Source organism: Candida parapsilosis, contig 006139 (assembly GCF_000182765.1).
Source record: "Candida parapsilosis strain CDC317 annotated contig 006139".
Classification (NCBI taxonomy): Eukaryota; Fungi; Ascomycota; class Pichiomycetes; order Serinales; family Debaryomycetaceae; genus Lodderomyces; species Lodderomyces parapsilosis.
In genome coordinates, this window is record NW_023503282.1 from 645,616 (window position 1) to 672,039 (window position 26,424).

The 26,424-nt window shown below is 40.1% G+C and overlaps 8 protein-coding genes across 8 annotated transcripts; 4 read left to right on the top strand and 4 right to left on the bottom strand. All coding sequences in view use genetic code 12, as the record gives it.

Moving 5' to 3' along the window:
• Positions 1 to 2,260: 2,260 nt before the first annotated feature.
• Positions 2,261 to 3,220, bottom strand: PEP8 (retromer subunit; the record flags this gene model as incomplete). The annotated part of the gene is made up of 1 exon (XM_036810713.1): positions 2,261 to 3,220. The coding sequence occupies one exon, from the start codon at positions 3,218 to 3,220 to the stop codon at positions 2,261 to 2,263; it is 960 nt and encodes a 319-aa protein (XP_036667222.1).
• Positions 3,221 to 3,674: 454 nt separating this feature from the next.
• CSC25 (Ras family guanine nucleotide exchange factor) lies at positions 3,675 to 7,553 on the top strand (the record flags this gene model as incomplete). Its single annotated transcript, XM_036810714.1, has 1 exon — positions 3,675 to 7,553. One exon carries the CDS (start codon positions 3,675 to 3,677, stop codon positions 7,551 to 7,553), a length of 3,879 nt encoding a protein of 1,292 aa, XP_036667223.1.
• Positions 7,554 to 8,004: 451 nt separating this feature from the next.
• CPAR2_502850 (uncharacterized protein) lies at positions 8,005 to 8,310 on the top strand (the record flags this gene model as incomplete). Its single annotated transcript, XM_036810715.1, has 1 exon — positions 8,005 to 8,310. One exon carries the CDS (start codon positions 8,005 to 8,007, stop codon positions 8,308 to 8,310), a length of 306 nt encoding a protein of 101 aa, XP_036667224.1.
• A 225-nt stretch (positions 8,311 to 8,535) lies between these two features.
• On the bottom strand, positions 8,536 to 9,069 carry CPAR2_502860 (Mg-dependent acid phosphatase; the record flags this gene model as incomplete). Its single annotated transcript, XM_036810716.1, has 1 exon — positions 8,536 to 9,069. One exon carries the CDS (start codon positions 9,067 to 9,069, stop codon positions 8,536 to 8,538), a length of 534 nt encoding a protein of 177 aa, XP_036667225.1.
• A 643-nt stretch (positions 9,070 to 9,712) lies between these two features.
• On the top strand, positions 9,713 to 12,073 carry CPAR2_502870 (uncharacterized protein; the record flags this gene model as incomplete). Its single annotated transcript, XM_036810717.1, has 1 exon — positions 9,713 to 12,073. One exon carries the CDS (start codon positions 9,713 to 9,715, stop codon positions 12,071 to 12,073), a length of 2,361 nt encoding a protein of 786 aa, XP_036667226.1.
• Positions 12,074 to 19,567: 7,494 nt separating this feature from the next.
• CPAR2_502880 (uncharacterized protein) lies at positions 19,568 to 20,851 on the top strand (the record flags this gene model as incomplete). Its single annotated transcript, XM_036810718.1, has 1 exon — positions 19,568 to 20,851. The coding sequence occupies one exon, from the start codon at positions 19,568 to 19,570 to the stop codon at positions 20,849 to 20,851; it is 1,284 nt and encodes a 427-aa protein (XP_036667227.1).
• Positions 20,852 to 20,893: 42 nt separating this feature from the next.
• On the bottom strand, positions 20,894 to 21,700 carry URA3 (orotidine-5'-phosphate decarboxylase; the record flags this gene model as incomplete). The annotated part of the gene is made up of 1 exon (XM_036810719.1): positions 20,894 to 21,700. One exon carries the CDS (start codon positions 21,698 to 21,700, stop codon positions 20,894 to 20,896), a length of 807 nt encoding a protein of 268 aa, XP_036667228.1.
• A 144-nt stretch (positions 21,701 to 21,844) lies between these two features.
• On the bottom strand, positions 21,845 to 26,269 carry GEA2 (Arf family guanine nucleotide exchange factor; the record flags this gene model as incomplete). The annotated part of the gene is made up of 1 exon (XM_036810720.1): positions 21,845 to 26,269. The coding sequence occupies one exon, from the start codon at positions 26,267 to 26,269 to the stop codon at positions 21,845 to 21,847; it is 4,425 nt and encodes a 1,474-aa protein (XP_036667229.1).
• Positions 26,270 to 26,424: the final 155 nt, after the last annotated feature.

Sequence of the window (26,424 nt, forward strand, 5' to 3'; positions counted from 1 at the left end):
TCTTCTATACCTAGCCAAAGTGTGTTTGTATAAACTATGAAAGTTTTCGTAGCTTTTTCAAAATAGTCCCGCTGATCTAAATCAAGACGCCAGTTTAGTCTCTTGCCTCTAGAACCAATACTTCAGGCAACGTTAGAATATTAAGCGTCGATGTAACTTTAGGTAGATTTTCTTGGCCCCTAACTCTGCCAACATCACCATATCCACAGCAAAGATCAAATTCGCCTCTCAATCGCATCCATCATGGTAAAAGTTAAAGTTTTTTGTTCCCACAACACATGACAACTTGATGCTCATCCCAACGAGTAGCGATCAGAAGCCTATTTGTTTCCATGGATTCGCACACACAATAATTCACCAAAACCCATTGCTTATCTCAGTCCAACGATTGCATGAACTCGCTGCGTTTTATAATTCTACGTGAGTTTGACTGACAATGGTTGGCAATTTATCAAATGAAAATTGTTTGCTGATAAAAACTCTGAACGGGTTTTGTGTCAGCAGATGGAACACGATTGCCGAGAGCCATATTCCATACAGATCAATAAAATATCAGACCACTCTCTCGTCGCAAACCTTATTAATGTCTCATTGCATGGACGAAATCAATAAATTTATTCAAACACCTTAGTGGGTCTTACAAAGTGATAATCAGCATTCATAATCACCTCCCAAAACGTGTATGTGGCTGGTCAACTCGGAAATCCTAAACCTGGCCACTACAAGTGTGAAGATACGACACGCCGTAAGGAGTAGAACCACGCCAGTCAGCAGCTGCTAAATAGACGCTAACGATCTCTGGATAGTTGCAAATCGCGTTAGTTATCTATATACAATTTAGCTTTGAAACGCTACGAGACTGTAGCTAAACGATGCCAGAGGTGTAGCTAAGATATCATACGTGGAGCAATGAGACATCACTGTTGGTCTAGAATTGGATACAGTGTTGTTTGTACCCGCTTAAATCCATTCAAATAGAGAAATCAACAACAAGGATTTAGCAACCAGATCACATGGTTCCTAGTCACTTCGCGACATTTGCATATGCGACAACAAGGCATTATATGTATAGTGGAATGCTGTTTCACTTAGTAGCGACAAATCTGCTGCACCAGTTTTGTTGGGGCTCCAGTAACGTATTATATGGTCGTAGCCAAACTGCTAGATTCAGCTCACATCTGGTTTGGGAAGCTTCCACATGTCAGTTCGGGCTCAAAACGCGGTTTTTGGTGTTAACGCACGTGCCTACACTATATAAACTACAAAGTAAATACATACCCCTAACAAGTTTTGACCGTGCTTTGCGGTTTTGGGGCACCCAAAAATTTTTTTGGGATTTAGGAGGTGCAGGAACTGTAGCTCTACTGCACCCCAGCGTTGAACCGTTGTCGGTTTTTGCTTTTCCTGACAAATTGCCAATTTTACGAAACTTTTTGAAATGTGCGCTAAAATACGCTATAATTTTGCTTAGAACAGCCTGAGATGGCGGTGGAGACACTCATAGTAACCCTGAACCACACTGATAACTACCACAAAGAAGAAAAGGACCTTAGACGTCTGTAGCATAAGCTATGCTTCGAGATGAAACGTATAGTTGCAAAAGAAATGTTTCAATTAGGTGTGATATTTTTTTCTAAACTGTTTTTTGATTAATTGTATTCAAAATCATGCAAAATGTTGGAAAAACGGTGGATCGTGTGAGCGAGGAGCCGTTTCTTGGGCAGAAAGCTGATATGTGAGTATTGAGAGATAGAGGTAGAGAAAAGAGCCCCATTTGTAGGTAGCTACTCTCTAGTAGTACACTTTAGAGGAGTTTGCAAGTTCTACATACATAGTCAGTGTTGCATATCGACTTCCACGACACACAAATATTTGGACATTGACAAAAGAAAAAACAAATCAACAACCAAAAAACCACCACCACACAACTCTGTACCAACCACTTTTATTCGTAGCCCTCAACCGATGCAGAACAGCTAAGCCGCATGGAGCCTATAGGCAGACAGCTGATTCAGGAGAGAGGTCCTGTGCAATGGGACGAGCGAGATGCGTTACGGTAAAGAGGAGTGAGATCGACAATGCTGCAGTCTCCTCTTAAGTCACACACACTATGGGTGAGGTACCAAATGAACTGGCGCAGTTTTCGTGAAGACGCTGCATTGGATCATTCCTGGAACAACGTGTGAAAATTATATTACAGCCCATTTTCACTTGAAGGATTTGTCAAAATACAATAGCAACGTATATCTAAAGTACACAATCAAGCATCACGGTAGAGTAATATTTCACTCTGCTTGAAATACCTCCTTGCATCTTCGTCTATCAAAACCAAGGAAAGGTAGGTTCTAACAGAAAACTTCTTATTTACATCCTTATAAGTAGGTGTTAGGTCAAACCCGCTTAAAAATAGCCGGATCGGAATTGTTTCACCTTTCACTGGCGCACCATCCATTATCTCAAACCGAACAACAGTCTCGCTATCAGTTATTTGTTTTGGACTTGAGCCCACTGTTTCCCTTCTAATCAAGGACAATTCCATGTGTTTTATCTTTAGCCGTACTAGCAAAAAATAAATTCTTCCAATAATCACATCCCTTAATGAAAACCGAGATTTTGAGTATTCAAACTCAATGTGTAAGCAATCCTCTATTCCAACGTCCATTTTGACACCATTGGTGGTTGTGCTATCCTTCTGTTTTGGTGCTGCTTGCATTGAGCTAGGTACTGTATTATGTTTATTTACCTTCTCGTGAGCCAATGTACTGGTGTACTGGTAGACCCAAAGTTCCTTCTCCCTATTGATTTCAGCATTTGACTTTCGTAAAACTGTGACCTTGACATAATACCGTAAGCGAGCATTTTTCCCTCTATAGCTTTCGTACTGTTTTTCAACGTTTCTAAACTCAAAAGGGTATGATTCAGAATGTACTAATTGACCAGGGGCAGCCAATTCGGTTGCTAGTGATAGAAAATTGGACGAAGACAATCCATCATTGTTGGTCTCTATTGTTCCCAAAAGCTGTACCTTAACCCCTTGATGTTCCACCCTTTTGCCTTCTTTTGTAAACAATGTGATTGTCCCCTTTACAGTTTCCCCATCCATATAAATAGGTAGCTTGTCAAGTCGTCCATGTGGGTTCTTGACCTCGGCATGCTTTCGACTCTCTTCGTTCTCCAATCTGATTTCAATTTCCAAGGGTGTTTTGAAAAAAAGGGACATACTTGTGATTGATTTGTGGTTTCTTCTTTAGTAGTGGATGAGTTGGTTTCTGTGATGGCGATAATATGACGGTGGAGTGACTAGTTTTGTTGTATGATTTATCCTATAATGGATGATATATTTTCCTTTTCGTCCTCCCATGCGGCATCCAAACTTGAACAAGATTTTTTGTTTTCCAGAAATTGGGCTTTAATCAATCAAATACTAAACAAGCCATCAGTGCACATTCATCGACGAATCTAGTCAGCCATAAGTGTATAGTGCCAACACAAACACACAAACACACATACATACACACACATTTTGCACTTTGCAAGGACAATAAAGGAACTGATCCTACTCCAAAATTTACTTTGCACGTCAATATCCCTTATTCTATGCTAGATTTACATAACTGAGTGTTTGTTTCATTCTATTGTCAAGTTTGCTTCCTATTATAAGGGACTTCATACAAATGTCAAATAACCCATTGTTTGATGAAATTGCACCGGATGCAGTATCCCCCGGAGATACTCACACCGGAAGAGCAGATCAGCTACAACCGCTTGACACTGTCATTGCTTTACATGATTTTCAGGAGTCTCAAGAGTCACACTTGTCATTGGTTTTAGGAGATACAATCTACGTTTTAGCCAAATCTGCCACTGGTTGGTGGGACGGTGTAATCTTTGATGATGACGGTGGGGCACGTAGAGGCTGGTTTCCAAATACCTTTGTTCGTTCTGTCAACTATGTTCAACCTGTACTAAAGAAAATGAAGGACAATAAGGAATTGGATTCGATAACAGCAGCAAACACAGCAGCAAACGTTTTGATCCCTTCGTTTACGAGCCTATTGCAAAAGAATCTTTTGGATTCGGAAAAGAATTCTTCATCCAATGCTACTCGAAAGAATTCGGTAGTTAGTTTTGCCAGTTCTGAAACTAGCATTCCTTCAGATTCTAAAAGCTCGGCTCAGCAAGGGACCAACAGCTTAGACACGGATGCCTTACCAAAGCGTCCCTCATTCAGTCAAAATTTGAGTCAGGAAACTCAAACAACCCAGAGCGATGTAAGCTCTTTACATAAGCATCATCTATCTACATTGGACAACATGGATGAATTGAGGCTCACAGGTCTAGAAGAAGCGGAGTACTTGGCAGAAGAATACCGAACTAGAAACAATAAAACAGTTACTTGGGTGCCTCGTTCAACTACTTCGGGAGATTTTGTTTTTTATTGTCAACAATTGAATATCTATTGTGAGTCATTGCCATTGTTATCTTTTGATCCATTGGGATTTCCACCAAACTTGGAGTATCCAGATGCTGAAACAATTGAAAATGTATTGGCAGTGAATATCACTGGTACTCGGAACTCGAGCAATCCAAAAATTGTCCCAAGAGAGAACTCTATAACACCATCCTTTGACTCAGCGAAAAGGGACTCAAATTCGTCCCTAAGTACCCAAAGCACAAATGCATCGTACCACAATTTTAGCAAGCCACTATTTGCAATGGACGGGTTGTTCTACAAGCATGGGTCAGATGTTACAAAATGGTCTGCTTTAAGACAAGAAATTGATTCATCGCTCGATTTACTATTGAAGTCAGTCACAAATCCGAAAAGATCAATGTTTGATACCCACTATTCGCGTTTGAACAAATTGGTAGCTATAGTATGTGCATCTTCACGGCTTGATCTGGATGATTATGTTAATGGTCAGTATGAGAGTATAGTCAGGCGAAAGCTCAGGACTATTTGCCACACCATGTCTCACTTGTACTTGATTTGCATATTGTACTTGAATGCATACGAAAATGAGGAAGCTTCTCCAGACGTGGTGCGTCTCAATTCAATGACTTCAATCAAAGATGAGTACAAAATGCATATGACACAAGAAATATCTGGGTCTACCAATCAGGCAGCTAATGCAGAAAGTAGCAATGTGGAGGACCCTACACTTGAGCGAATAACAAAAGATATTCTTCTTTTGAGGAAATGCACAAATAGTTTTATTGACATTTTTATGAAGTTGACAGCTGATAAAATAGTACTGGCGAAAGACTATGACTCGTCCGACTTATCTGATGCAGAAGGAAAAGAGAGGGCGGATGTGTTACCTCAGACTATTCCGAGGTTTTTATTGGGGGAGTTCAATGGTGGTAATTGGTGTAATCCATTCTTTGTTGCCAAAAACTCCTTTTTGAATGCCAGTGGGAACGAACTCAAGAATAAACATCATACCAAAGTATTGCTCGATCACCAAGTCTTGGAATCAGTTTCTCGTTATCTGGCGGAAATGATTAAACTTGGCGAGGAGGCCTGTAACACAATTGAGACAGAACCGTCAACTACCAACGAAGCTAGCTTTTTGGAGGAGAGAAACTCACAAGTTTTGCGACTAATTTACAGATTTCTCCATCATTCTAGCTCCTTGATAGACCTTATGGAATCTTTTGATTTTACTGTTTTTTGTTTAATTAAAACTGACGAGTTCAAAGATGGAAAGGAGCTCACAAATGTGAACAAGGCTTTCAATGCCTTATCACTCGAGGGCCATCGTCATAGCACTGATCTCAATCTCATGTTTGACTACCCCATTGTGTTGGATTTTTTCCAATTCAAACAAGAATTTCATATTTTGGTTCTGCACATTATTATGGCAACTCAATCACTATCAATTGGCAAAGTTGGTCCGTGGTACAAGGATTTGGATAATGAAGATCCATTGTTTTATGACAAGGATATTTTGAAAAATGATAACGAAAAAACTGCCATGTTGTTGTCAACTGTTCTTCTTGGACGAGCAGAGAAAGTGTATGGTGGAGCAGAAGAAGATGTTGATTCGGAGGACGTACTATCTGGACTTTTACAAGATAGTATTGGTGCGTGTACCAGTGTTGTTGAGATTACGCAGAAATTGATTGAAGAAAGGGAAACAATTTTGAATTATGCTACACGAGTCATGCACAATGAATTTGATGTGCAACTATTATTGATGGAAAGAAACAATACACTCTCATCTGAGAAACTGGAGGATCATTCATACTTTAGTGGTGGCCAAGTTAGTGCCAAAGATGTTCCGTGGTATTTGCAAGGTGATCATGAAAATGATTTGTTGTTGGATGTAAAAGGAAACATCAAAGGTGGCACAAAGGAAGCTTTGGTGGCACACTTGACGCATCATGACTTGTTTGATAGTCAATTTAATACGGCGTTTTTGTTGACATTTGCCACCATGATGCCGTTAGCTGAGTTGATTAGACTTTTGATTGAGCGGTTCAATATTGAGCCACCGGAAGGGCTTGCCTTTGAAGAGTACAATAACTGGATTGTGCGCAAACAGAATCCCATTCGGCTTCGAGTTATGAATATAATGAAGTTGTTGATTGAAAAGAATTGGTCACCTTCATATTTCAATGAATCCGCCATCAAGAAATGGTTGACCTTTGCTTCATCTGACGCTGTACAATCTTTTTCCATTGGACGGTTGTTGTCAAATGAGTTGAAGAATCTTTTGGGTGGTAAGATATATACAGTTGAAAGACAACCAGTGATTCCCAACACCAAACCACCAGCTCCATTGACTAAAGGTTCCACGTTTGTTAAAAAGACCAAATTAATGGATATTGATTATGTTGAACTTGCAAGACAATTAACATTGCGTGAATTCAAAATGTATTGTGCTATTTCCAAATTTTCATGTTTGGCCAAAGTATGGGGTAAAAAATCAGGCTTGAATGAAAGTATTGAAAGTATAACCAAGTTCATCAAGTATTCCAACCAATTGACCAATTTTGTTGCTTACATGATTTTAAGAAAATCTGATGCCAAGAAGCGAGTACAAATTATCCGATACTTTATTCAAGTTGCTGAAAAATGTCGTCAATACAACAATTTTTCATCAATGACGGCAATCATCTCGGCGCTTTATTCATCGCCTATACATCGGTTGAAAAAGACTTGGAATTTTGCTAGTGCTGATTCATTGACTTTACTTAAGAACATGAACAAATTGATGAATTCAAGTCGTAACTTTAATGAGTATCGGGATGTTTTGAAATTTATTGGGTCTGAGCCATGTGTTCCGTTCTTTGGGGTTTTTTTATCCGATTTGACATTTGTTTTTCATGGCAATCCTGATTATTTATTGAATAGGACTAGAATGCTTAATTTTGCCAAACGTGCCAAAACGTGTGATATTGTTTCTGGCATTGATCGATTTAAGAATGCTGGATACAATTTTTTGGAAGTTGTTGAGATTCAAAAGTATCTTGATGCGTGGTTTGAGAAATGTCCTTCAATTGAAGAACAATATCAATTGTCGTTAGCTTTGGAGAAGAAGAGTTGAGGAAGGAGCTTGATCGGAAGCAGATGGAGATGGGAGAAAAGGGAAGGTGTTGGTAAGTATACACCAATTATTTAACATAAATGATAATGTTTTATGGGATTTGAAATTAGTTCCTCTCTAATGTAGACGTAAGTGAGTTTTTGAAAGGACGTCTTTCGGACTTGCTACTACACCTATTAAGGGTTTTTTCCAATAAATTTGGCTCAAAATTGATGCAAAAGAAAAATTTGAGACGAGGGGGGTTGAATGAATTTTTTCTAACCGCGGTTAATGTCACATGCTGGCTAACTTAGGAATTTATATATTGCGGAGCATCTCCCGCCACAATTTTTTTAAAAAATAATACTTATACTAATAGCATCAGCGTTTTATACATCAGAGTATATACCCATTGCAACATCATCAAGTAGAGCTGTTACTGCAAACGCCACCACAGTTGTTAAAGAAAAGTATGGCTCTTAGACTTAATAAAAGGAGATTTGAACTACGAAATTTGAAACCTACGTTAATTACCTGTGTCGCGGTTGTTGGCGCTGGAGTTTTGATTGTTAATACATTTCCCCATTTGAAAACAACAATACGTCAATATCTACATGGTGGGGGTGGTGCTGACGAAGAAGAATCTGATGGTGAGAGTAGTTTAGAGGGTAATGATAATGATGATACCTTGTCAAGTGAAACGGTGGTTATTGAGAGTATACATCGAGACCCCAATAATGAGAATAGGACAATCGATAGTTTTCAAGTTGTGCACTGAAAGAGGAAGAAGGGAAGAAGGGAAGGAAGGAACTGAAATATGGCTGTGTGCTATTGTCAAACTGAGCCTATTCTACCAAAGACCTGTTGCGATCGTGACTTGCTAAGAAGCCGTGTATACTATACTCTTAGTCTGTCTATAAAAAATCTAGTCTAATGCCAATATATATAATGATCCACAATCATCACAATCATATCACTGTGAAACTTTTTCCGCTTTTACTTGTCAAATGTTTTTTGCAGTTTTAGCCCATGACTGTAACCCGTTTTCAAATACATTTCTAGTTAACCCCAATGTTTCATTAGGAACATGAGCAAAATGACAATTGATACTAGCAACATCTCTATTTCTCAACTCATCGTCAAACAAAATAAACCCACCTTTCTCTAGCTCCTCGTTCATACCAAGTTGTTTTGCTGCTAGTTTAATGTGTTTGGTTTTAGAACCTTGTCCCCATTCAAGAGCATCAAAATATTGAATTGCTGGTTTACCATTGATGTGAAGTAGATTTAAAATTTTTTTAGCCACTGAAGGAGTTGCTGTTCGACTAGCTCCTATTATAGTGACGTTATTTGCCACTAGTTCTAGTATTATTGATTCTACATCGGGGTAGAATGATAGTTTCATACCATAAGAATCAATAATTTGTGACTGTGACTTGGGTTTTAGTGGTGGTGATATATGAGTATCACACCAACAAGGCCATAGGGTGTAGTCTAGATCAAATACTACTGCTTCCGGGTATTTTGATACTGTCATGTGTTTATGAGCTTGCAATAACGAAAGACTTTAAAGATAAGACGTATTAAATTGCAATGTCCCATTTTCATTTTTCTGGTATTTATTTACACGACATGACAATTACAATACAGTAGAGGTAGTGCGCTCTTTGCTAAAAGCATTTTGCTTTCTCAACCAATGTACATTACCCTTGCTATCCTTTCAAGTAAGAAACCCAAAAGTAAGGGAGACTGTAATCATACACTTTTTTTCCTTATCATTCCAAACTTACACACCACACACCACACACCACACACCACACACCACACCCCCACACAACTCATCACTCACACAATACAACAGGAAGTGACTGCTATTATACACATATACGCCGACTACTATCACATACATTTCCAATATACGAAACCAACTGCAATTGCTTTGCTACTGGATCTATCTCCACACTTCACACACATCACACACGCACCCCTTGGCTCACACTTTTATCACACTTTTATTATTTTTTGATTTTTTTTATTATTTTTTGCCTTTAAAACTTCCCCCCCACACACTCCTCGTACTTCCCCCGTACCCCTTTGTTTGCTATCATCAAAAGTAACTCCATCCCCCTTATTGCCACTACCACTACCACTACCACTACCACTATTACTACTACTACGCTATGCCCAAATCAGATCAGATGATAACCATCAAGATTAATGTCCTTAGTGGAAAAAAAGGAGAAGGAGAAGGAGATCAGGCTTCTTGCTTTGTTGAAAAGACATTGCATGCAAGAAAAGATGATTTCTTATCCATCAATTCAAAAGATGCTTTGATTCAATATATAAACACCAAGTTGCCAGACTTGTTGCCAAAAGAATTTAATGGTTTGAATTTTACAAGAAAATCCAAAAAACACAAATGTTTTATACCTTTGGATAATGAAGAGGATTTCAAATCACTTGGTAGAAGCTTAAAGGTTAAGAATCATGTCAAGTTGAATGTTGTGGTATCGCCATTGGGTCAAGAGCCATTGTCGTCATCTACGAAAACTTCCCCATCTTCTTCCATACCAACAGCATCAACAACAACAACAACAGAGACCACTGACCCTTTATCCCACCATTATCCATCGATTGATTTTGCAAGATTGGGAGATTTGTTACTTGAGGCAACTTTGGAACAATTTAAGGAGTTCTTTGTTGAAAATAAGCACAAACTGACTGGATCCAAGACCGATGCAACTACACAAAAAGTTGAAACGGAAATTGCTGCCACTGCTGCTGTTGCTGCTGCTAAAGGTGCCGCCGATGCCTCCCATAGTTCACAAAGAGAGATTGATCCCGTTGAAGAAGCTGATGTTGTGCATACAAATATTGCTTGTGACCATTGTTGCCCTCACGACTTTATTCCCCTCAAGGGAGTTAGATATTGTTGCTTGGTTTGTCCAAACTATGATCTTTGTGCTGAATGTGAAAGAAGACAGCAAGATGAGAAGTTGACGTATGGCACTCATTCTTATTCGCATCCGACAGTGAAAGTTACTGTACCTGATACTTTTTCCAGAAATATTTTCAATGATAAGTTTAATGTCAATGGTGTGAATTCAGACTGTGATAGGCGTAATGTATTTCCCAATACTAGATCTGATAATATTATTTACGACATTCCGTTGTCCAGTTGTTCCGATGCCAACAGAGTGAGGTTAGAGACCCTACTTCAATCAAAGGGATTTGAGAATTTCATTGACGAAGTTGATAGCATTATAAGTAGGAGCGACAAGTATTCACGACTCTTAAGAATTTTGGACGCAAATGGTTTGTCGTTTCCCCACGAAGGTGCGAAGCATCAATATTTGGAACTGTGTGTCGAGGATTTTTTGTTGAAGAAAGCGTTTGCCATCTCTGCAAATGATGCTCTACACGTGGAAACCAATAATGACGAAGAAGAAGACGAAGAAGACGAAGAAGAAGAAGAAGAAGAAGAAGAAGAAGAAATAAAATGTGACGCTATAGTGACCTTGAGTTTGGGATCAACATCAACGAAGCTGTGTATTCAATTGATTAACAAATCTGAAGTGTCAATTGAGGGTGGAGACTTTAAAGTCAATCTTGTTGATGCAAATGCAAAAGAGTACTCAACCACAATCAAGACTGCTGATGTGAAACCCGGCCAAGTTAAGTTTTACAAATTGGATGCGGTGCCTCAGGGATTTGTATTTGAAGACGAAGCAACATTGGTGATTGAAGCCTCCAACATGATCATGACAAGTAGGAAAATTGAAAATAATCTGTTTCAAATGGATTTCGAACTCAAAGAAAGCCCAAGAGAGGATTCAGCAGAATCAGAATCTCTTTCTACTGCAAAGGATGCAGACAGAAAACGGATTGATGTGAATGACCTGTTCAACGAGTCCATGGTTGATGGTGGTGTTCATTTAATCCACGCTGCATACAAAATTCAATCATCAGTGATTTTGAATCTTGAATTGCAAAACAATTCGAATACCACTTTCAGTTGTAATGACTTGAGAATTGAGGTTTATGAAGAGGACGTGAAAGTTCTGGAGCTGGTCATCAACAAACCTCATGGTATTAACCCGGGTTGTTTAACAAAATCCAACATCATTTTGAAACATCCCATTACCCGATACCCTCTTTGTATGGACTTTTACGTTGAAGACAAGAAAAGAGCCTTTTGTGTTTTTGCCGAAGGTCAACACGAAGCAGATTTGATGTTGTGGAAAGAAGGGAGGGATTCTGCCTCCATTTCGTCAACAAAAGAGGAATTTGAACTCCTTGACGAAAATGCAACTACAAGACTGGAGTCAGCGACACAATCATCCTCTTTCCATTCGATGGTTTTGCCAGTTTTGGCCCGTGAGAGTGTGGACTTGTCCGATTATATTGATGCCAATAGTGGCTCAATTGTTCGTGAAGATGATCATTATGAATATGAGGTTTTTGAGGATAACGATGATGGTGGTGATGAGGTTGATTCCGACTTTGAGATTCTTTCTTTAGCCAGCACTGATTCCTTTTAGTTTTATTCTTTCTCAATTTGTTTTTCTTTTGCTTTTTTTGGTTTGTTGTTCTTGTTTGGCCAATTGATTATATGTCGTTCATTTGTTGTTGTAGAAGCTATAATTAGGGTAGACCATTCTCTTGGTTGACAATATAATGCAACCTTGTTCCTCAATAATGCTAAATCTTCCCTCTCTTTTATACCAAAAGTTCTAAACCATTGCACTCTTATTAGAGCCCCCTTCCTCGAGGGATTCCATTCAATGCAACACTGACGAGTAGGCACACAAACATCGTGAATAGAAGACAAATTTTGTCGGTAGCATCATCAAGAATGATGAGTAAGATTTTCGTGTCAATTGATCTTGACTCAGACAAATTTAATTTCGAGAAAATATCAGAAGTGAACTTCACATCACGAGACCGCTAATTCAACCACGACTAGGGAGGAAGGTATAGCACCCACCTAGTTTGGGAAGTTCCCACATGTCAGTTCGGGCTCAAAATGCGGTTTTCGGTGTTAACGCACGTGTCTACACTATATTAACTACAAATTAACTCCGTACACCTCAAGATTTTTGACCGTGCTTCATCGGCCTGGGGCATCGAAAAACTTTCATTTTTTATGGATTTAAAGGGTGGAGGAGCAGTAGATCTTTAGGAGCTGTAGCTTTATTGTACTAGCGTTGAAACTTCGTCAGTTTCTGCTTTCCTGGCAAAATGCCAATTTTATGAGACTTCTGTAATGCGCACTAAAATGCGCTATAACTTTGCCTAAAAGAGTCTGGGACAGCGCTGGAAACACCCATTGTAACCCTGAACCCTGCTAATAGCAGCCACAAGAAGGAAAAGGGACCCTAGATGTCTGTAGCATAACCTGTGCTTGGAAGTGAAACGTATGGCTGCAAAAAAGATGTTTTGATCAGGTTTCGATTAGGTGCAATATTTTTGGTGAGAGTGGTTTGTATAGTGCACCACTTTTAGGGGGGAAGAAAGAATGTGTGTGCACTTTGTTTTTGTGCATAAACAAGTTCCCACACAAGATTGCAGTAATTGAACACAACCTCCTCTTCAAAGGATAACTTGTGAACGTGCTATCTTCCAATACGGGACGTCACAATCATTATAGAAATTACTGAAATCATTAGAGGATGGTGAATACTACGTCTGATGCCATTCAAGGTTGAGTTTCGAGACACAGGTTCAGTGGTGATATTGTGTCAGTTTTAGACACCAAGTAGTGATCTATCATCCAATTGAGTCTCTAGATAGCAATCAATCATTCAAGCTGGAGTATCACAAAATGGGAAGCTCAATGAAGAGGATAGATCTCGTAACAGACAAGGATCAATGGCTACGGTAGCTACAATAGTCACAGAGTGACTTGTAGCAGAGGTGCATCGATTGCTTACGCAGTTACAATGTGTACAAAGACGTCAGGTGTACAAAGATGTCGGGTACACGAGACCTTTCCGAGAGTGATGCAAAGGATATATTGGAGTGCCATTAGCTCATTGATTGGGAAGAACTTGGAGGGGTAGGCTGCAAAGGTGCACCATTGAAACCTTGATTTGAGTTGAAGAAGTCCAACACCGCTAACAAAGGTGGCACAGCGGAATGCCTTCTGGGGAGTCCTCACTTAAGTGTGTCTCGGCGGCTCTTCGTCAGTCTATTCTACTCCGATCGCCACAAATAAAATCAAAACTTTCCAATGTCAATGCAATGAAAATTGCGAGTTGAGACTAAATCCTGAACGACATCAAAGGGGTGTTACAATAAAAGAAGACGTATTTATTTTACAAACCTCCTGGAGAAAGAATGCGCAAATATTCAGCCCAGACAGATCCATTACCACATACATGTTGCTGCATATGGATGTGGATCAAGGGTTTGCTGAGTCCCAAAACACGAATTTAATTAGGGGAGAATCATACAGCTGTTACATCTTCATTGGCGAAAACCTAAGTATAGAGGAGCCGCTGTATCGTCTTCGTTCAGTGAACAAGTATCATAGGCAAAGATGAATGCTCGACTCGACCTTTGCCTGAAAGGGTCTGTCAAAACCTCTATGTCAAGGATTGCTGGTGTTTTTGACTCCCTGGACTCGAATTGCTCTGTATGAAAATTCATTTTCGAGCAAGCAGGTGTGCTAGTGCTTTGCAGTCGATGCTTGATAAACGCAACACAGACCTGTAAGCTGAAGACCGGCCAATACAATTGTAGCGCTTATCACTCCTTCCAAGTGGACAACGCTAATGAGGTGTGTGCACCTCAATAACAAGCATTCAATACAGAGCGTGTGATCGATTGATTGTGCTGACGCAATAATTTGTTAGCACTGTCAGAGAAGGCTGAATTTAAAGTTTGTTAGCACTATGAGACATTTTGAGGTGGGGAACACGGCTCGCTGCCCAAAACAAAGAGCTCAACCCGAAGAAAAGGTGGGTGAATATAAGAACCCCTCCAAACATTTGTAAGAGTTTGTCCAACACATGCCGAACAGGGAGCTCCCTCTAATGCTTGACAATACTATTGTTGGTCAGTACTGAGGGCTCAATGTATGATAAACGCCTACATCTTCAAGAGCTAACCCACTTGATGATCGTCAGTTCCGCTTCACGTAAATTCGACCCTAATTCAACGATGTAATACCTCTGCGACTTGTGTATAGTACATACACATATAATCAATTTTGCGCAGAGTGCACCCCCTGCACCAGTACAAGTTGCACAGGTGCCGCCCATATATTACATTCTCACCGCAACCTATTGACAAAGTATTTGCACCCTTACCTCAAGTTTTTTGAAATGTTTTTACAACCACACATCCAATATTTTTACACCCACACACCAACTATTTTCACAACGTGAATAGAATAGGCTGAATTGTATTCGCACATAAATTTTGCACCTTTTCTCATTAAGGACTTGACACATCCATGCACCTGCGATACTGATCCAAACGCTAGGAAAAAGAAAAGTGACCGCCTTTAGGGAGTATCGCACAGAACTAACACTTGGTTTTCGAAGATAATGTTCGGGGCTGGAATTACAGATTTTGCGCGTATCAACAACCGATTGAATGTATACTGATAACAGGGATCTCAATTTCGGGAAAAAAAATTGGAATTATGGTATAACAAAAATCTCGATTGTTTGCATAATGGGATAATGCTCTCCATGTATGTTAAATACCAGTTACTGAGTAGCTTCTAAATTTACACAAATGAATTTGGGTCATTCTTAAATTTTGCAAGGCAAAGACAGACTACCCAAACATCAGATTACACTTCGTTATTACGAGTCGTCTAAAAATATCAAGGGTAAACGTGCAATCAAGTTTTGTTTAACAGATCCCCAAGGGAGTAATATAAATACGAATTCCTGAATAACTTATCACATTTTGAGATTCACTCAAGTGAACATATGTTGAGAGGAGGTAAAGCGTCCCAACTTAGATATTGAGTTTACACAGTAAGTTACAACTCGGAGTCTTGATCTCTCAAATATTAAACAACGCGAATCCCCAATTACATGGAGAATGCCCTGAAACCCAATCCCGATTGTTCAGTTTGCTTTGCAGATATAGCAGTTCATGTTACGGGAAATCTTTTTTTTTGAGATTTTTGTCCTGCCCGTGTTTTAGTTGTACTTGAAATTTTCTTCGAACGCTTCGTGTTATTATTCCGCCGTTTGGCCTATTTGCCTACTGCTGAGCCCCCTTTATTCATATGTTATGACTCTCAATTTTAGCTCAATATCATCACCCTAGTTGTGCCAGAAACTTATTGTTGAAGTTTTTTAACATATGGCTCTGTTCAAATCATACAAGAGCATTAGTGCCAACAAAACTTTCTTCTAGAGTTGAGGCTTAAGGCAACGAATTTTCGAACTCTTAGTATCATTATATATGAATATCTTTTTGTTCACGCCGTGAAAGACCAGTGCAATCTTGTGGGTTAGGCCCTCAATAAATCCAGGAAAACCATTTGCACTGGCATAATTGCGTGTGTTTTCAGGAGGGTCTCTACGTTTAAAAAAGTATTCATTAGGAAGTCCCCTTTGAACTGCGGATTATCTGGGAACAAAGTTTCATCAAATTTCTTTCACAAAATTTGTACGCCGCGCAAGAGTGTATTCCAGGAAATAATCACCTTGTGCTTCTTCTTGAATTGGTCGCTCTAAGTGCTACAAATCTATGTCGATGCTCCCTCCGTACAACTTGGTTTGTTACATAAGTGTTGATTGGTATCTTAAGGAAGTTTGTTTCGCTATGTAAAAAGTCGCCAGTTTTGTTATGCTACAAGTTCAACACTGGGTGTGGTTATCGTGAGTTTTTGTTATAGTCTTGTCCCATATTGTAGTCAGATCAGCTCGAATTTTGCGATTTCGACGCTGGTCTGTTTCTCCTAGCGAAGTAAGCAGTCTCGTGTAAAGGATCTGCGGCATTAACTTAATATGACTAGGTTACTACTATAGGTCTCTGGGTGGGCCTGCAGTTACTGCATGGATGTCTTTCGTTTTTGATGAAAATGTTCAAAATAGGTGTGTGGATGTATTCATTCTTGGTGGGTTAGTGTAAAATCGTTGATGTACGGGTGCAAAATCCTTGATGTACTGGTGCAATAGCCTTGGTATCGTGGTCCAAATTCTTCGGAGTAAGTGTGCAGTGATAGTGTCAAAAGACTGCGTTATGGGCACAGCTTTGGGTGGTGCGCAGAGACCACTTCTCTTTGATGTCTTGAGGCAACCTATACTAGCGTGTTGATGCACTCAGAACCGAGATTGATTCCCATTGTTCATTCAATACATTATACAGAACGTAGAGATGTTAAAGAAAAGAAATAGTGCCGAATCTGAATCTATTGAGTAAGTGGCGTCGTCAAGTTGAATCTCGTTGACCATAGAGGCAATCACCATGTTATGCATACGTAACAGTTTCCAATAGTTATTCTTTTGCAATGTGGGCGCGGGGTCTCTGTTTCGTATTTTGGTGTAGGCTCCTTTGTACAAGTCGATGCTTATTTTACATGGGGGTGTTCCCATGTCCGTCTCCGTTAGGACCGGGGCGCACGAAAACACCCATCCTCGTTGGTTAACATTCTCCTTTTTTGTTCTGTTGCAGCTACTTTGCGTCCTCCAGCTTCGTTCATTCTATTTCCGTCTGCTTCCTTAGTAGGTGTTACCATAGGGTTTATGTTCTTACTGGCTGGCAGAGTCTTGTGACTGATTTCACATTGAGTTCTACTGCTTGGTTTGTGTACCATAATCGATATTACACAATTTACTTGATATAGCATGTCCCATTATGTAATTGCCAAGTCATCACCAGTGGAGGATATTCCTAAATAGCACCTCACGTTCGCTCCACTCAGGTTTCTGAGAATCTGTAACTACCATCAGGAAGTGGCAGGTGTGTATCAGATAGTATCTATAAACATATTGGGCTCGCCAGTATTTCCATTGAAAGACATTACGCAACGAGTCTACTTCCGTTTCAATGAGATGGTCTCCCTTTTTCTTTATGATGCTATTCATCGAATGTGGCTGCATGACTCTTCAATGCTTTTGGGCAGGTCCATGACTAGACAGGGTTGGGGGTCCACTTGGATGACGATCACCACAGTGCTCATGATTGGATCTCGTATGGTTTCCCTCATCCACCAACTGACTTTAGAATAAGTTATCTTGGTGCCAGGTTCTTTCATTGACAGAAGTTTGGTTGCGACCACAATCAGCGACCCTTGCAGCAAGTTGAGGACAAGATCGGTCCTTCAAGTTGACTAGCATGAAATCATGCTTTAGCCGAACCAATTGACGTGCCAGCCTCCAATCGTGGATTCCAGAAACTGTGTTTGTTCTGGTACAAAACATCTAGTATCAAGGCATTTGCACTTACCTGCTCCCTGAGTGAGCTCGCATATAGTCCATCATCTCTATTGTGTCTATAATGTCAACCATTCGAGAGAGTGTATTCCACACACACTACTCATTCTAGTCCAAGGACGCGCTCGGTTCATTTCAAAATTGGGCAATGTGCACTTTGGTTGTGGGCCAAGATATCAGTATCAGTATCCATCATGTCTGAAACGTCCGCCTCTTGCAACTTCATCAACTTCATCAACTTCATCAAACGGTTGTGACCCAGACAAATACACTAAATACTGACTGCACAATCAATTGGTGTACCTCTGTTACACCTCCCCTGTGACCGACATAGTTACCGTAGCCATTGATCTCTGTCAACTGTAACCTCCATCCTCTTCATTCATTTGATGATACTCCAGCTTGAATGATCGATTGTCATCCAGAGACTCGATTTGATGATAGATCGCCATTTGGTGTCTAAAATTGGCACATCAGTATTACTGAACCCGTGTCTCGAAACTTAGTCGTAATTGGCAGGCATCAGGCATAGTATTCACCATCCTCTAGTGATTACAGTAATTTCTATAATGATTGTGACGTCCCGTATTGGAAGATAGCACGTTCACAAGTTATCCTTTGAAGAGGAGGTTGTGTTCAATTACTGCAATCTTGTGTGGGAATTTGTTTATGCACAAAAACAAAGTGCACACACAATCTTTCTTCCCCCCTAAAAGTGGTGCGCTATACAAACCACTCTCACCAAAAATATTGCACCTAATCGAAACCTGATCGAACATCTTTTTTGCAGCTATACGTTTCACTTCCAAGCACATGTTATGCTACAGACATCTAGGGTCCCTTTTCCTTCTTGTGGCTGCTATCAGCAGGGTTCAGGGTTACAATGGGTGTTTCCAGCGCCGTCTCAGGCTGTTCTAAGCAAAGTTATAGCGCATTACAGAAAAAAGTCTCATAAAATAAGCATTTTGCCAGGAAAGCGGAAACCGGCAACGGTTCAACACTAGTGCAGTAGAGCTTCAGCTTCTAGATAATTACAGTTTTTGCACCCCCTGAATCGCAAATAGAATTTTTTGGGTGCCCCAAGACGGCGAAGCTCGGTCAAAATTTTTAGAGGTACGGAGTTAATTTGTAGTTAATATAGTGTAGGCACGTGCACTAACACCGAAATCCGCGTTTTGAGCCCGAACTGATATGTGGGAGCTTCCCAAACTAGGTGAATGCTGAATTTGTCAGTTTGGCTACTATATGATGCATTACTGGCACCTCAACAAAACCGGTACAGCGGGTTTGCTGCTTCTGGATTTACAGTTTTATGTTTTGGTGCGCTTGTAAGTTAGACTTGAGGGTCTCGGTGCTACCCCTACGAAAAGCGGAATAGCTTTGTCGTGAAAGCTTAGATGGTTGCCGTATTGGCATACCACACTCTGACTCAAGGCGCTTTGCTATGTGAAGCACTGCCGCTTCTGTTTGTTAGGTGTGCTTTATTAAACAACTTGTATTTGATCGCGCAATATGCAAACGGTTTGAATTTTTTTTTTTTTTTTGAGCTCGATTATCAAAAGATTGGCACTAGTATTCACAATAAATGCTCCGACATAAGCTGAGCTTAGATTTGTTAACGATTATATGATGGGCGATGATTGTTATATTCAGCTGAAAAATTCACAATGTCAAGAAGTTTACTCGATGATTCCTATTAGGGGGTTCGTATACAATGATACTGGTAAGATGGGTGTGGAAGATAGCGCTTTGGAGCATAAGAGAAGTAATCAAGCAGTATCAGTCTTGACTGCTGGTATACGAGCTATAGCCTACCAAATACAGAGCTTGTATCTAAGATCACCCGTAAAGCTATTTCGCCCATCAAGATTCGACTACTTGGCCTACGTGCGGGCACTTGCGAATCAACACAACAACATCAACGAGAAACCCTATAAATTTCGAACACACTCTTCGATTGGTATGCTCATTAGCGTTATCCGAAAAGAAGGATGGAAATTTATACCAGATCAAGTAATGCCACCACTTATTGCCAACTCAGCCACGGGGATTATCTTATACGCGACGTATTTGAATACATTGGATCGCTTAACTTCAAAAAGGGAAACAGTTCACAATGCTGAATTTCACTGGTACTCACCGATTGATACATGGCGTGCCGGATTTGTTGCCGGTGTCGTGCAGTCTCTTGCTGCAGCTCCTGTGGACGCAATCTACACAAGACTGTCGGTGTCCGAAATGATCGAAGGTTCGCATCAAAATTTGTGGCAGTTTGGGATCAACAAGTTGAAAGAGATTGGACTAGTAGGAGTGTTTGCAGGGTACAGCTTTTCTTTGATTAAGGAAAGTTTCGGGTTTGCATTTTACTTTTCAACTTTCGAAACCATTAAAACGCAAGGATACACAATCACTTTTAAGGTTTTTGAATTTCTTCGCAATCAAGAGGAAACGATCAAGAGAAAGCTACAGTCAATTTTCAATTGGGATGAGATCAAGGTTGACGAAAAAATGCAGCGATTAGAGAGGTACAAACTGGAACGACTTCTAAAGACATCATTCATATTGATTGCGGGCGCATCTGCCGCTTTTGCTTTACTCGCAATCCAGTATCCCGTGACTAAAGTTCAAAAGATCCACTTGTCAAGATTGGAAGCGTTGGATATATTCAATGCATCAACTCGAAAAGAAAAGCCGTTTATTAAATTGTACTACAATTCATATGTCGACACATTCAATCAAGTATTGAGAATGAAGCAGAAAGCCAAAGTCACTTGGTTCAAAGCTGCATATAGTGGATTCTTCAGAAATGCAGTGACAACGATTCCTGCTACTTCGGTGGCTTTGCTTGTTTTTGAAATCACAAGAACAAGACTAGCCATTAACATAGATGAGTCCGAGATACTAGCTCCATGACAAACTATATATAACTTTTGTAAATAGCATGATTAAATATTCTTACCTGCCGGCTGCTACCCTTTTCAAGTATGCATTCCAGCCAGCCTCTTTGTATCTTTTACCTTCAACAACAGGGTCTCTTCCTTTTCCAAACAAGCCGCGACCAACAATTATCACATCCGTGCCCTTGGATATAACCTCATCAACTGTTCTATATTGCTGACCCAAATTGTCGCCTTTGTCGTCCAAACCAACCCCAGGAGTCATGATTACCCAATCAAAACCTTCATCGGTGCCTCCCATATAGTTTTGAGCAATAAATCCCATGACAAAATCCTTGTCGGTTTTGGCAATATCTATTGTTTTCTTAGAATACTCCCCGTATGCTAAAGAGCCCTTTGACGAAAGTTCAGCCAACATCAACAATCCTCTAGCTTCATCAGTGGTTTCTTGAGCTCCTTCTTTCAATCCTTTAACCACCCCCTCACCAGTGACGCCATGTGCATTTGTCAAATCTGCCCATTTGGCAATCTTATAGACTCCACCAGTGTATTGATGCTTCACTGTGTTTCCAATATCTGCAAACTTCCTGTCCTCAAATATCATGAATTTGTGCTTCTTCGATAGCTCGAGTAGGGGAAGAATAGTTTCCTCGTACGAGAAGTCATCGATGATGTCGATATGTGTTTTGACCAAGCATATGTAAGGTCCAAGCTTGTCAACCAATGATAATAGTTCCTTGGTGGTTCTAACATCCACTGACGCACACAAATTTGATTGTTTCTGTTCCATTAAATGAAACAAGCGCCTAGTGACGGGGGAGGAACTTGTGTCAGACCTCTCACGATATGATTTGTTAGTCACCATTGTATGAAGACGGCAATGGGGGTTCTGAGCCAAAATTTTTTTTTTTTTTTTGTTCTCTCATCTCTCTTCGTTGATGTGGAAGCGAAAAATTCACGACACAACGTAATACCCAAGTCTACTTTTATCATTATCTATATAAGTTATTTACTCTCCAGACTGGTTGATTTCCTCTGGTTGCGAACCCAATTCCTTGTTCAAATGAGGAAATAATCTTCCCACTTTCTCTCGAGTGGTTTTTAAGATATCAGGATTTTCTTCAGACAAGAACCCGTTTGTTTGCAATACCAACAACAAATTTTTCAAACTCTCAGAACTTGATTCTTTCATTTCTGGAGTTAAGAACTTCTCATTCGCGGAATGAAATCTTTCAACAGAATTTAAGAGCTCGGTCCACACTTTGGCGATTGTACCAACATCCGATTTATCCATCTGCTTCAAAACCACTTTGCATAAGAGACTAAATATCTCATTGTACGTTTTATCGAATCCGTTTACACCCCCTTGAAAAACCTCAGGTTTGGTCAACTCGGTTAACAATGGAAAGAGACTGAACTCAAAAATGCCATCAAAGGTGACTTCTTCATTAGTTTCAAAAGACAAAACTGTTGCGGAAAGGGCCTTGACAGAGTACTCTCTAACTTCTCTGCATGGATTGAAGCATTGATGAGCCAATGCTTGTACTGTAGAGTAGAACAAATCTTGCTTCTGAAAATCATCTGCTTTCAGCGTCAGTGCTAGAGTCGACGTCAAGTCAATTGATTTTTTAGAAAGCGCAACAACCTCTCTATAATACAGATCATCCGCATTTTTGACAGCAGCATTTGCACTTTCACATTCATATTGCGATCCGATAGCACCCAAAGAAGAAATTTCATCTAAGAGTCCCAAAATTGGAAGGAAGTTATCTGGTGTAACTTCTTGCTGAGAGCTCTTGATGAGGGCTTCAAGAAAAGGAACCATGTCAAAGGCATAAGCTTGTAAGGATCCATAATATCTCATTGTGTTCCAATAGGACTCGTCTCTGAGCAAGATCTTACAACACCAAGAGTCCTCATCTGTTAAAGACATCAATGGTTGCACAATTTGCGTTCCATGCTTGCTTGCAATATCCCTGTCCACCAAGGCAGCTTGTTTCACAGTGGCAATCAACTCAGATTCATCTTTGCAGTAGCGCAACAAAAGCAACTTGTAAGCAATTAGCCTCAATTCGCCATGTCCGCTCAAATTGCGATTGCTGAGTTCGCGCAAGACATCTTGCAACAGATGCTCATCATTCAACAATAAGCAAAAGCAAACACAAGTCTCCAAAATGAACAAGGTCTCTGACTCGTATACCCTCTTTCGTTCCTCAGAATAATCAGGAAGCGCTGCAAGTAACAAGTGTATAAACCTTAGTAGATTCGTCGGCTCACTCTTGGAAATGATCGAAAATATATTAGGGACGTTCAATGACTTCAAACAGTCCATTGTTGAAATGGTTGACTCAACCTCAATGTCAGTGGGCTCTGGTGGCTCATCCGAGTAGCCTTTAAGGAATGACGAGAAAGTTGACAAAAGGCCCGAGTTATTCAAAGCTTTTGCCCTTTTGATCACATAAATGGGAGGAACTTTTGGTAGTGGTCCGAGTTGAATCTTTTTTTGAAACTCTAGGAATATGTTGGGTTCAATCAAACAATTCTCAAACAAGTTAGTTAAAACTTCAATTACCTTGTACCACGACTTGGTTACCTTGCAACTTGTCTTCTTGATCAATCTGAATAACATCACAGCGGCCAACTGTGCCTTGAAATTGCGTCCAAACCATACTGCCAAGTCACTTACATACAACTCACCTTTTCTGCCCTCAATTTTGATTTGAGTGATAGGAATCTCAGGACGAATGTTATCATCAACGTGCACTTTTTGCAAGGTTGTTTTCAACAAGTTACTTGACTCGACTAACCTGCATGTTAGGTCATCAATTTCCACCTCCATATCGTAAGTCAAGCATATATTAAAAATCTTGTCCAAGGATGACATCAACCTCGTCAACACATGGTCATCTGATGCTTCCTTATATATCATCATAATCATGTCGACGATATCGTGAAAGACGGACTTGAACAATTCCCTGTCAAACTCGCAAGTTGAATCATTCTCTAAATTTACATGCCCTCTTTGCGTAAAATCCTGGGTTGAAATTAAATTATGCCACACATCATCAAACCACTTTTCAGTTCCATGATGCTCTTCCGGCATAATGATTTCGCGATCTTTTATCGACAGGTAAATTTTCGCAAGATACCAATCGGGGAAATCCTTCCCATTGTATGTACCCCTCAAATTCCGTTTATAGTCATCCAAAAGCATCTGGCGTTTGACTTGTGGATTGTGCAAATCAGTGTTGAGCATGATGATAGAATAGGATAATATAAACACGGAGTCCTTATCCGGCTTCACAACATCTGATTCGTCATCCTCCAATTCAGAATCATCATGATTAGTGGATGAGACTGGCTTGTTCTCACGCAAACCATCTTTCTGGCAAGAAACGTAGATTTGAGCAAACGTTTCAACGATTCGCTCAATTTGTTGAGACTCCCCAGGAAGTCTAAACGTTTTCAACAAAACCCTAAGGGCCTCATCAACTCTTAGTCCTTCAAAATCAAACAACTTGATGAAATGCTGGAGGATCTCAAAGTTTGATGGCTTGGCTAAAAACTCCCCTAGCATCTTCTTGTCCAATCTGCCTGCTTTGGTGAAGAAAAAATTAGCAACCTCAGCAACATCTTTCTCATCAGCGATGAAGTTCTCCGATGCTAAAAGTTTGATCCCGTCTTTGGGTTTTTTATTGATCACCTCAGTACACTTGATGAAGGCGCTTTTTTTTAACTTGTTCTTGATATACTCATTGGCTGCTGAAACTTTTTCATTCGAACTGAACGTCTTTGATCTTTCATTTACACCATTTAGGAAATGCAAGATCCCTTCCAAACATAAAGGCGGAACGTTCACTGTGGTATTGAGTGCTGACTCTGGCAATGACAACTGACACAAAAATTTGATTGTATCAATCGATAGGTTGGATTTATCAAAATCGCAATCATACTCAACAAAAAGTTCAGTGAAAAACGTGGGACTTCGAGACCATAACAAACTCAAAGACTCCAAAAGAAGCTCTTTCGCAATGGGAGATCTGTTTTGTAAGTTTCCACTACTTGTGCGGTCATTCTTGTTATCCTTTTTTTGTTTTGGCAAAATGGATCTCGAAATCAACATCATCGAGAGCTCGAATTGCGGTTTCAATTCCCTTCCTAATACAATAGACACCGTGGAAAATAATTGAAGTGCAGGTTTCAACAATGCTGACGATTCGGTGGTGGTTATTATCTGCAATATGTGCTTCGATACCGGGTCCGCTATCATTGTCAATAAAGACAAATGTCTCGATATTTGTGATCCTGCAACTTCGACCGCAGTGTTTATCAACGATAAAGCAAACACTCGAGTACTCTCCATGTGCTGATATTGATTTGATGGGGATATTATTGATACTAGTATCCCAAGAAATTCATTGATGCATTTGATTCCAAATGGAGGCTCCAAATTGTCTTGCACATGTTGTTGTTGCTGTTGATCATCTTTGTGAACACTTATTTGCTCTTGTGAAACATTGGCTTGAATATTTTCGGCTACTGTCCCACCAATAGTATCCTCAGGTAGTTGTGTGTTTGAAAAGTTTGTTTGGAGATCAACGGCAATCTCCTTGTCTGGTTCAATGTCTCTTAGCCTAGCAAATATCACTACCGTGATTGAGGCCAACGACATCTCTGCTCCTCTTCTCAACACCTCACTTCTTTTTTTGTTGCATGCCAAAGACAAGGATGTTTGAACAATCTCAGACACGCTATCATCGGGGAGTAAAATGGCGAGGGGACTCTCCATGAGTTTCTCCAACAATCGCAACACTCGCAACAAAACAGCGTCGTCAGAGCTTTGCTCCGCAGCTTCAAAACGGCAATGAGTAAGTGATGACACAATTTGTATTAAAGAATTTTGTAAATTTTTTGATTTAGTAGATATGACCCCATAGGTGATGAACTTTGATACTGAGTTCAACGCAAGCCCCGTGACAAACCCAGACGTCGAGGATGATTTAATAACTAGCAAAAACGGTTGAAGAATGGTCAAGCTGTCTATATCAAATATGCTTTCAGATTCCAACAAAATCGTGCGTAGTTGCAAAAATGACGAAAGTAATGGATTGCCTTGCAGGTGCTTGGTTGTGCTCCCACCAACGCTGTTTGCGTCAACACTCTTTTCGTAACTGGAACTGTGGTTATTAAGAATGGAAGATATGTCTAAGCTGTCAGAAAACGTCTCATCATCTTCTCTGCTTCCAAAAAAATCACCCGCATTGAACAACGAAGAAACCCCACCTGAGGCCCACCTATTTGATCGTCTCATTGCCGATACCATCACCATGCACTCGTTCACGGTGAGAGTAATGGGATCAATACTTATGGCGTAGCCGTCCCTCCATTTTGAATTCCAATTGCCATTCGAAATGGCATGGTGATCTGAGTCCATATTTCTATTATCTCAATTCTGAGAAGTATCCCAACTCCAAGTTGACAAAAAGCTTGGCGTTTATGCACGTCTCTAAGTCTAAGAGGAGAAAAAAGTTGGTTGTCAACACTAAAGATGTAACCAATGTTTGTGTTCGATACCTGGTTGAATATGAA